This window comes from Triticum urartu, chromosome 1A, assembly GCF_056163025.1.
Source record: "Triticum urartu cultivar PI428250 chromosome 1A, HENAU_Tu73, whole genome shotgun sequence".
Classification (NCBI taxonomy): domain Eukaryota; kingdom Viridiplantae; phylum Streptophyta; class Magnoliopsida; order Poales; family Poaceae; genus Triticum; species Triticum urartu.
Window position 1 is genome coordinate 1,507,438 of NC_141873.1, and position 10,650 is coordinate 1,518,087.

General features: G+C 42.9%; 1 protein-coding gene across 1 annotated transcript; it reads right to left on the reverse strand.

The window, feature by feature from the left end:
* Positions 1–2,984: 2,984 nt before the first annotated feature.
* On the reverse strand, positions 2,985–10,102 carry LOC147988144 (transcription factor Y1-like). The gene is made up of 3 exons (XM_087539292.1): positions 9,970–10,102; positions 9,706–9,835; positions 2,985–3,898 (listed from the first exon to the last, which is right to left on the reverse strand). Exons 1-3 carry the CDS (start codon positions 10,100–10,102, stop codon positions 3,199–3,201), a joined length of 963 nt encoding a protein of 320 aa, XP_087395418.1. The 3' UTR covers positions 2,985–3,198.
* Positions 10,103–10,650: the final 548 nt, after the last annotated feature.

A 10,650-nucleotide genomic window follows, 5' to 3' on the forward strand; every position in this document is an offset into this window, starting at 1 on the left:
TCAGCAATGATCTCATTTCTTCCAATATAATAATAATCCGCTCATGTACAAATCCGGGTTAATAAGTCTTTCTACCCATTAGAATTAGAAAAGGCTACGTCGTAGGTGTATTGCCCAATTATCCTACTACATACTCTGTTCCAATTTAAAGGGACTATTCCAAAAATCATAATTTTCCTATTTGTAAGGCCCATTATCTTGAGAATATGCAAATATAGCTATCCCCAAATTAGATTGTGTCAAATTTCGGTTCTCAATGTGAAATCAACCTATGCATGAAGGAGCGAGAGGGCCATGCCTGTAGCATTAGTATGTTCTATAGCACTTAATTAGGTCCTCCTTTTTTCTGAGGAATTTTTTATGTGATTTGCAAGATGAGCCCAATTAACCGGATCGGAGGAGTATTAGATTGAACATTATAGTTGCTATAAATGCAAAAATGAAGCGGTGCTTCGAAAATAGTAGATGACGTCACCTTGTCAGTATACACATGTATCTTCTGTTTCTGGAAATCTTGAAGAAAAGACAGGCTTGGGAGTGTCAAAAACATAAATTACCTGCACTTTTTACAAAGAGTTATGCATATATGTCCTCTTCCATGTATAATAGTAGCTTCTTCCCTGTATAATAGCGCATATGTAAGTCTTTGAGTTTCTCTTCAAAATAACGATTTAGAAAAACATATTTTTTCCATTAAGAGGAAATCTAAAACATCATAACAGTGTGTACTCAATTTTGTTGTCTTAGATCAAATGGTGATCGTAACAATGACTTAAGATCAGATCAAAGTGTCTACGCTGAAGAAATAGGCTGTTACTAAAACACATGGTTTGCAAGATCTAGTATATTTCAAACTTCCTTCTGCATTTTATGGATCATCTTTTTTTCTTGATCAAGACGCCCATCTTAGTAACCATTTTACAATACAAAATAGTTATGTGTTTGCAACAGAAACTCGTGTATCTTTTTCTATCTTCATGTTGTCATGTACAGATACTACAAACAAAACTCCATAGGTTTGTCAAATTGTTTACTTCTTGTACCTTTCTTTTGAGTGAAAATATTATGAATATTTTTAATGGTTTTTTCGTGTTGAGATACTACAGAGACATGAAGGCTTACATATATAAGGCCCTATACAAAACTGGGAATAAAATAGATATTAAACCATTAGGAATTGAGTTTGTTGCTCCTTTAGCTTGACTACATGGTAGGTCTGGATTGAACGACACTACAGTAAGGTGGAAGGGGACATTGGATTAGAAATGCATAAAAAATAACCCTGATAAAATCTGTAAAAAACCTGACGTAGATGCTAAATGGATTGGATAATCTAACAGCAGCTTCTAATTAAGAAAGAATATATTTGGAACAATACCGGCTGGATCAAGCCAGAACTTGGTGGTGAACTGTGTTAGTATGGACAGGTGACATCGGCGGTGCTAGTGGCATGGCATGGAAGCTTACCTGCTGGAGGTGATGGTCACAGTCGAGCTAGGTCGATACTGTGACAGGGAATACCATGAGTAGTTTGAGATCTCGTTGGGATGGCGCGAGGTTGCCTGCTTTTCATGACTAATTAGGAGAGCAAGTCACCAATCTAACAACCTGTATAAGTACAAATTTATGTATTACTTCTAAAAACACATCCCTGTTATTCATAGGCAAACCTGTTTTAGAATAATCGAACAATGATGAATGAGCGTGGGTATAACATCCAAATTAGTCATATATTATGTGATAGATAATATCCACATGTATGTAAGCTTCTGCAGTAAGGAATTAGCACCTGATAAATAGCAATTTTGAAATTATTCCTATCAATTTACATGAGAAAGATTGAAATTACCACTGAAGATTGCTATAGACCAAAAAAAAAACTTTTCATCTTGGATGCTTACCAGATTAAACTACCCCTCGAAGCATGCCGTTGATAGGTGTCCTCCGGGGATCAGAGACGGCTAATAGTTCTTGTCAGGGTCCTATTGCTACGTGATGATCGAGGTAGGCCCCTACAGTGACACAATCGTCCGAGCTTTGACATGGATAGAAGCAGCCTGTGACGACATCAATCAAGCAGTTGGACATCAGCAACACAACAATCAGATGGAAGTTCTTGGTCGAGTTAGTAGTGTCTCATGTCGAGCTGTCCCGCTGCTGCTGCGCCGCCAGAATCCGTCCAGCATGAGCATCAAAGACGGAGGGATCTGACTATTCCCCACCTTGCACCACCTTAATTGGAGACTGGAAGGGACGATTATATGTGTTTTTATATTTGACTCATTTTTTATTACGGGAGGAGAGGAGTCTACCTCACGTGGGTGGAAGAGGTGGTGTTTTTGGAACTTGAATTGGATTTGAAACGCACCGGGACTCTCCATGAGACTTGTACTGTATTCAGCATTAGCCCTCATGTCCTTGCGTACGTACATCTATTTTGATGCTTTACAGATCAAGTATTTTAATCTATCACATCAGAGAATGTGTGGTGACTCGTTTCCAGATAAATTTTTCTATAATGCAGAAAAAGAAGTCCAGATTGATTAATATGCTGAAATCGTGGCATGATCAGATGCATTATTCTGCTCGGACTCGGTTTTTTTGTGTGGGTTGCTGGGACTCTTCCTTGTAGTTGGCAACCATACTATGAAGTCTCACGCCTGATTGTTTTGGGAAGATCTTTTTAATAGAAAAGGCATATGAATTGGATGATAGACGTGTCAAACTATATTGTGTGACATGCCAAATAGTTGTACATAACAATATTTGTATGTAACGCTATATCTTTAAAATCTAAGCCGTTAAAATCTAAAATTAACGATTGAGATAATTTAATCTATGTGGATGAACGTGGTGTCTTATTTTACTTACGTTTTAATTATATAATAGATAATAGATGGAGGGAGTAGATCCTACGGTAGCCTGTTTTCTCTATATTTTAGGTTGTATTAAAACCCAGCCAGCTCATCATTGTAGCTCTGAGATCCATTGCGGAAGGACCCTACCCATCCACGCCATCCAAGCCACACGACTGAGATCGTGCCCTCGCGTGGAAGCCACACGGCCGTCTTCTTCTCTGGGCTGCTGAAGATGTGACTGTGCCGCACGGAGGCTTGGAGGACTAGCACACATGACACATTTTTCTTCCTCCTCTATGGTTTGTGGCTACTCGTCTTGGTCATTTTGGGATTGATTCTCTTAGGACGCGTCAGAGAAGAGCCAACTGACGAACGACTCAAGCTTGTCTGACTCGGAGCCCGTTGTAATCTGCGGCTCAGCGGTCTGGAGCAGATCATTCTGGGCTTGCTGGTCGAATAGGTGGGACGCAAAACCCTCCCAGTCCATGTCCAGGAGATCCTCCACCCGAGGAGAGTGGCCTCCGTAGTCGATGCCAGTCAGCACACTAGCTGGCATGTCGCCAATGCTTGATAGCAGGGCCTCAATCTCCCTTCCCTCCTCCAAAATCCCAATCTGATCCATTGAGTTGTTGGCGTAGTTGGTCTCCAGGACATCACCATTCAGATCTACGGGGTCCATGCCCGTGGCCTCCTCGCTGCAGGGCATATCATCAGTGATGTTGTTAATGGGCTGGTTCTGGTCCGAGTCGCCCTGAGGTAGCCTTGATGTTGATGATGATATGGCACGGACCGGGCTACAGCCTTCCTTTGACTTCGTGGGCTCAGGCACCGGCTGCTTCTTCGTGCTGCTCCTGGGCGCCCGGCCGCCTCGCCGCTTGGAAGCGGCGGAAAGCCTGTTGATGTCGATGGTTATGGTGGTTTCGTTGCCAGCGGTGTACGTGTGCCGGAAGCTGTGGATCTGCCGACTGAGATGCGCGTTCCAGTAATTCTTGATCTCGTTGTCAGTCCGCCCTGGCATGTGGTTGGCGATCAGGGACCATCTGTGAGCCAGTTCAACAAAGTGCATGCTCGTCAATGAGAAATATTTAAATCTACATGGAAGACAGTATTTTACGAGCTAAGATAGTACTAATCAGAAACACCCGGCTGAGCGGACTAGTTAGAGAGTATAGCTTAGGATATAGATATATCCTCGACCGTATTGAGCGTTTATTGCATGGACCAAAAGAACCTGGCGCGGTGCTGACAGAAAGATCGACCACTGCACCTCCGATCCGACCGGTATGGACTGTTTTATCCTCGGTTTATAGGTAAGGCAAGTGGGCACGAATAAGATCTCGGCTTACACCCTATAAGCAGGTCCAATATAAGTTGAGTGTCCTAGCCGGGTGCAACACTCGGCTTACTATAAGCTGAGGCCAAATTTGTCCATGCTCAGTATTTTTGATACTCGGCTTTATATTATTTTCCTGTAGTGGGCCGGTACATACTAGATAAAGTACAGTTGGAGTAGTATAACAAGTATATTCTACCATCTTTATTTAAGATGGAACCTATACCATCCAATCCTGTCTAGGTACACATACTGTTCTTCGATGTATCCTCAAGTTCTAGAGTGTAACAGTAGGTGTTCCTCTTCACATGCAATTCAGCAAGGATGTCCTAGCTAGACCTTGCCCAACTCTCGCCGTGCTTCGGTGCTTGGACCCCATCACCGCCCTACCATCGATGATGTATGTGCTATTGTACTTAAGTGCCTGAACTAATCGGATACTGGAACCAGGCACCACTCTACCGCGAAATAATTCAGCGAAGGTCTCGTAGGTCTCGAGGATCAGATGGTTTACCTCTGGCATTGATAGTGCCATTTTACAAGTTTATGCCCAAACTAATTTGTAAGCTCTTTAATTAGTTATATTATCACTCATGTTTCATTGCTGGTACAGTTAATATGACCGACACAAATGTGGCGAGCATCATTGTAGGAACATGGGCACACGATCATGAACCATGCGATTTCTGGCTGGAAAGGACCAGTACGCATTCTCCATCACTGGGATTAGCATCAATCACCTCAGCTGGACAGCAATGTCATGTTCGGCATGGTTTTGTGCACTTTGCAAGATCCACACAGCACCACCAAGTACATTGACAACTACTGATGTCGAGAGCTGAGGTCCAGGGTTCTACTAGACTACTAGCAGCTGCCCTCTCTAGTGTACACTGACCTTTCTGATAGAGTGAGGACGTCTTGAGCACAGCACCAGATTCTGCTGTCCCACAAATATTAGAAATTAATGGTTTAGTGTACCCCCTCTTCTTTAAAACTTTAGACGTTCAATGAAACATACATCACAATCACGAATAGATCTGATCATTGAAACGTATATCATACATCACAATTATGAAGCCAACACGTTGGTTTAATGTTTAATGATTGTTGCATTAAACATCTAATAATCATTGATTTAGTAAACCTGTTCTTACTTTAAAACATATATAGCCAACAATTTACTATGCGTGGACTGCCTAGAAAAGGAGAACAGATATATAACTATCAGTTTTGCTAGAACTCATCTAGATGAGATATAATTTGGTCTCATTCACTTTTTATAGCCATTGGATGTGATGCTATAAGATGCGTGTGTGCTGACGTGGGTTGTATCTATTCTTGTTTTCGAAGTGAATGAGACCAAATTATATCTCATCTAGATGAGTTCTAGGTACTCCCACTATAACTATTGGGTGTTGCCTTTTGTATGTCAGCCAGTATTACATCCTATCTTGCATACAAGAGGATCGAAACTATATCTTTTGTGCGGTAAAATAAAATTAATTGATGGATCGAAGTTAAAAATAAATAAACACTGATTTTGAACACTGACCCACTTCACAGGTGCAAAGGTTAGATGTGATTGGATCCATAGTCTCCTCTTTTTCAGAACGAAAACAAGTGGATTGTATTTAAGAATGACGGTGATAGAGTTTCCGGATTTACCAAAGTGTGAGAGATTTAATAGAAGTTCAGTCAATGCACGAACGCAACCTTTGTCAATGTGTATGTTGTTGGATTTTTACCGCATAGTTAAGAGAATATATAGTGATAAACCGAGTGCATGGCAAACACGAAACCCAAGGTTTTTTTGCCAAGTCTTGTCACGTGAGAGTAGAGAAACTAAGTCGATGAAGAGATAGTACACTATTTTTGTACAATTATGTGGGCCATACAATCGTATAGTCGAGAGAAACTGCCTTTAATCTATAGGGACACAACATTAAGCCAACACTAAATGTGAAAAGGAGTGAAAAGGGGGATCACTAATTTATATTACGTGTTCCTTTTCGGTCAACTATGATAAGGAACTATGAAAGCATATATTATTTCTAGGTATGAAATGAATATAGCATCAGTTAAAATTAAAAGCATATATTAGTACAATATCATTAGCAGATTAACACACAGACGTTTACTACAATAAGTTCCTCAAATTTGTATGTAACTATCTACAACTTAATTCCTTTTTTTAAACCAGCAAAATATATATAAGAATATAACATTAATGGAAAATCAGTGTTTTTTCTTGGCATGCTTAATTTTTCCTTGGTCCTATTTTCCAAAGAGAATAAATTATCAACTTTAAATTTTCATTTATAAAAAGTATAATGTGACTTCGTTTATAAATAGTTGTTTTATATACTCACATATTCTCCAATGTTATTCTTTGACCCCTTTCCAACATTTTCTGTAGAGAAGCAATGCAAATTTATACAATGAAAATATTTTCATTGAAAATACAATGATGTATATATATTTGTGTGTATAGATATAGATATAGGTAAATTGTTTGGGGCACCTAGGTGCCTCAGCACCTAGCTTTTAATAGCTCGCATGTCAACCCATTTGCATTTATTGATTTGAAAAGAACAAAAACACACGGGATGGAGAGAGAATAACAGAATAAAAAGGAAAGACATATATACAAGTTTACATGCATCCTCTTTAGATTGAGGTATACATACATGTACACACAATGTGACTCGCCAGCTTGCGGACGTTCTACGAACAGATGAATACATGTCCACATAAAAATTGATACCTTCATAGGTATCCATCACAAAATATTTTTATTATTTATATCAACAAATTGTGCACCGACCCCAAATAATAGAGACATACCCGTGGTAAATATACCAACTAATGAAATTATGTACATATGCGGGTATGTATATATCCAATGATTTATTCTAGGTTCTAGCTAGTAAGAAATTATTTGAATACATGGATATGTATATACCTAGGGACAAAATTATATACATACGTGGGTGTGCATATACCTACTAACGAAAACATGTACATATGCGGGTATTCATATGCCAACTAACGAAATTATGTATATATGCGGGTACCATGCAAAAAAGTACATGTATGTATATACCCAACTATGTGGTGGTAATGTATATACGCAGTACTAAAATTACATATCATACTAGGGTATTTATATACCTTGTGATTTATTCTACCAATCAATAAGTGCTATATAAGGACGTAATAAATGTTGATTTTTATTCACTATGATATTTTAATCTCTTTCCTTTTCTATGATGTGACATGCATGCATGAGATGTTAAAATAATTAAAGTCTGCCAGAGTAACTAGTAATTAAGGCATTTACATTGGTTTTTAGATCAGCCACTAAACATGATCCAATGGTGGAGAGGCAAGGTGCCCAGGCACCTGGGTGTCTCAAGCGGCCTAGGGATGCCATGGAATGAAAATTCGGAGGCGATTCATCTGGCATGTCATACTAAGAATACACATTATTAACTCAATGTTGTGAGATTAGATGGAATAATGGGACAATCAATAGTTCTTTTTTTTTTATATGGTATATCATCACATGGTTTTAAAGTTTTCATCACCGAGTAGAATATGGGTTTTGTATGTTCTACCAGTACACAGTTTCAAATTTGAACGTCGACTAGATCAATTCATCAGTTACTGAACCAACATATAATTAGTACATGTGAAAGCCGTACACTGTTGTGAAATTACATGAGCACAAAGAGTTTAAGATTTTGCTGCGAGACACCATTTTCGTCTCCTTACTGGGCTGACAGGTTGGTTTTCATGGCTTTCTATGTTCATAGTAAGGAAGTCGTCTGAAAATAGAACTACACACATAAATTTCAACAGAAAATAGTAGGATAACATATGTTCTTGGAAGGGTAAGATTGTGCCGGCTACATTTTATTGTTAAACGTGACACAAACTAAGAGAGGAGTATACTGTTGGGACAAACCCGGTTCGGCGTCGAACGCCAAGTAGTCTCCAGCGACACGAACGCCGGACAAACCTCTATCTCTCTTGCACTCGCTCAGATGGAGGTGGAAGATGATGAGGAATACATTGGATTTTCGGGCGACAAACATCCCGCCACACGAACGGCGCCATGCCAACGCACAACGGTTTCTTTTTTCTTTCGAGCTCAAATTCGCTCGGCACTGCACCGTATAACAATGGACTGGATTTCATGACTTAAGTAGCCAGACACACCGGCCACCACGCAGCCACTCTGGCATGCGCGCACACATGACCGGTCACTAACTCCACGTAGACGCGCTAACTAACTCAACTCACGGACGGCTTCCTAGCCTGCGGGACGCAGCGTCCAGGCTTCCGCTGCGCTAGCTGCGCACGCACGCACGACCGCCTGGCGACTCGCTTGCCTCGAACGGGAACACGGCCGGGCTCATACCACCGTGACACACACTGCCACTGCCACAGACGCAGACACCTACGGACATGACACGCACGCACACTGATTATCGGCTTATTCCTAACACTCACCTCCTAAGCCATGAACTACAGGAGGGAGGGACTGTCGTCGTCGATGTCGCCATGTATACCTGGCCATCTGTCTTCTCGGACCCCGCTTCAAGACGTTGCACCGCTTTGCTGCAGCCTCCGCCGCCACGCAACACCTCCGCCGCCACGCCGCCGTGTGTCATGCCGCACCACACTGCGCCGTGCCGCCGCATCCACGACCTCTCCACCATCACGCAGTGGCTTCACGGCCGCGGCGCTCGCCGCGTGTTGTGCCGCATCACGCAACGCCGTGCCGCCGTGTCCGCGGCCTCTGCAACACCACGCAGCGCCTCTGCAGCCGCCGCGGACTCATTGCACGCCACGGCCCGAATCTTGATGCTCTGAATACCAAATGTTGGGACAAACCCGGTTCGGCATTGCACGCTGAGTAGCCTCCGGCGACACGAACGCCGGACGAACTTCTATCTCTCTCGCACTCGCTCGGACGGAGGTGAAAGATGATGAGGAGGACACTGGATTTTCCGCCGACAAACATCCCACCGCACGAACGGTGCCAGGCCGACGAACGGCGTTTTTTTTCTTTCTAGCTCAAACTCGCTCGGCATCACACCGTACAAAAATGAACTGAATTACATGACAAGTAATCAGACACACCGGCCACCATGCAGCCACTCTGGCATGCGCCCACACTTGTCCGGCCACTAACTCCACGTAACTAACTTCATCCATCTAAACAACCTAGACGCGCTAATTAACTCAGCTCACGGCCGCCTTTATAGCCCGCGGGACGCAGCGCCCGCGCTTCCGCTTTGCGAGCTGCGCGCGCACACACGAGCGTCTGACGACTCGCTCGTGTCGAACGGAGACATGGGCTCATACCACCGTGACACACGCTGCCACAGACACATACGCCTACCGACATGGCACTTCCACGAACCAGTGCCCGGCTCGACCAGCACGCACACGCACGCACACTTATCATATATATACTGGTAGCGGTATCCACATAGAGACCCATACCTGTTGCCAAGGGTGGCATGCAGCTTGACGATGAGATCGTCCTCCTCCCTAGAGAATTTGCCCCTTCTCACCTTGTCTGTCAGGTAGTTGAGCCACCGCAGCCTGCAGCTCTTGCCACACCTGAGTAGCCCTATATGCATACCAACCGAAGCAGCAGGGACATGTTACCATATGTAGCACGTACATGTTATCTCTTATCATTAAGATTTAATTAATTAATTAGTAGCTGCCAAGAACAAGCAAAACAGCTTATGCCATATTTACCCGCATTCTTGGGCAGAGACCTCCATAAGCCCTCGCCGTGCCGAGCAATATATTTTGCGAGTATATGGTCCTCCTCCGCCGTCCACCTTCCTCGCTTCAGCCCAACCTTCTGGCAGCAAGGTGCCCTCCCCATCCTCTCGATCGATAGATCTTGTCAGTTGAAAGGGGTAGCCCGGTTCCAAAGAAGTTGCTACTCCACGTATGTATAAAAAGGAGTTGGTGTGTGAGATCAAGCTAGGGACGGGTAGACTTATTATAGCTTGATCAAAGCCTGGGCCAATTATTAGTTCGTGATAACAGGCGACAATATATATTAGCTCCAAGAGCGGTAGCTAAGGTACTAGCTACGAGAGCTACGAGTGATGACTCTCTCTCTCTCTCTCTAGAGCAAGACTAGGCGTCATCTTGTACCTGCACGTAGTGGCCGTGTGGCTGTCTGACTGTGGAGGCCCCGTGGCACCAAGGCTCACCACCATTCCTTGCGTGGCCTCGCCAGCGACCACGTTGTCACACACATCGTCGGTCGCTCAATTGTACATATTTTTTGTGATGACCCAGACTGTTATATGTGTGCATGTAATCGTAAAGCTAGTGTTTCTGCTTCAGTAATTATTATCTAAATACTATTACAAGTTTTAAACAGCGGGTCATGCATGCTACTTAGCGGTGGCATGCTATGCC

What these genes read in the sequence shown, in the direction of transcription:
- LOC147988144 (XM_087539292.1), bottom strand. Translation starts at nt 10,102, where the DNA reads ATGGGGAGGGCACCTTGCTGCCAGAAGGTTGGGCTGAAGCGAGGAAGG. An exon ending in GTCTCTGCCCAAGAATGCGG is followed by an intron (nt 9,836 to 9,969) that starts GTAAATATGGCA and finishes GTATGCATATAG; the next exon opens with GGCTACTCAGGTGTGGCAAG. An exon ending in CATGCCACCCTTGGCAACAG is followed by an intron (nt 3,899 to 9,705) that starts GTATGGGTCTCT and finishes ACTGGCTCACAG; the next exon opens with ATGGTCCCTGATCGCCAACC.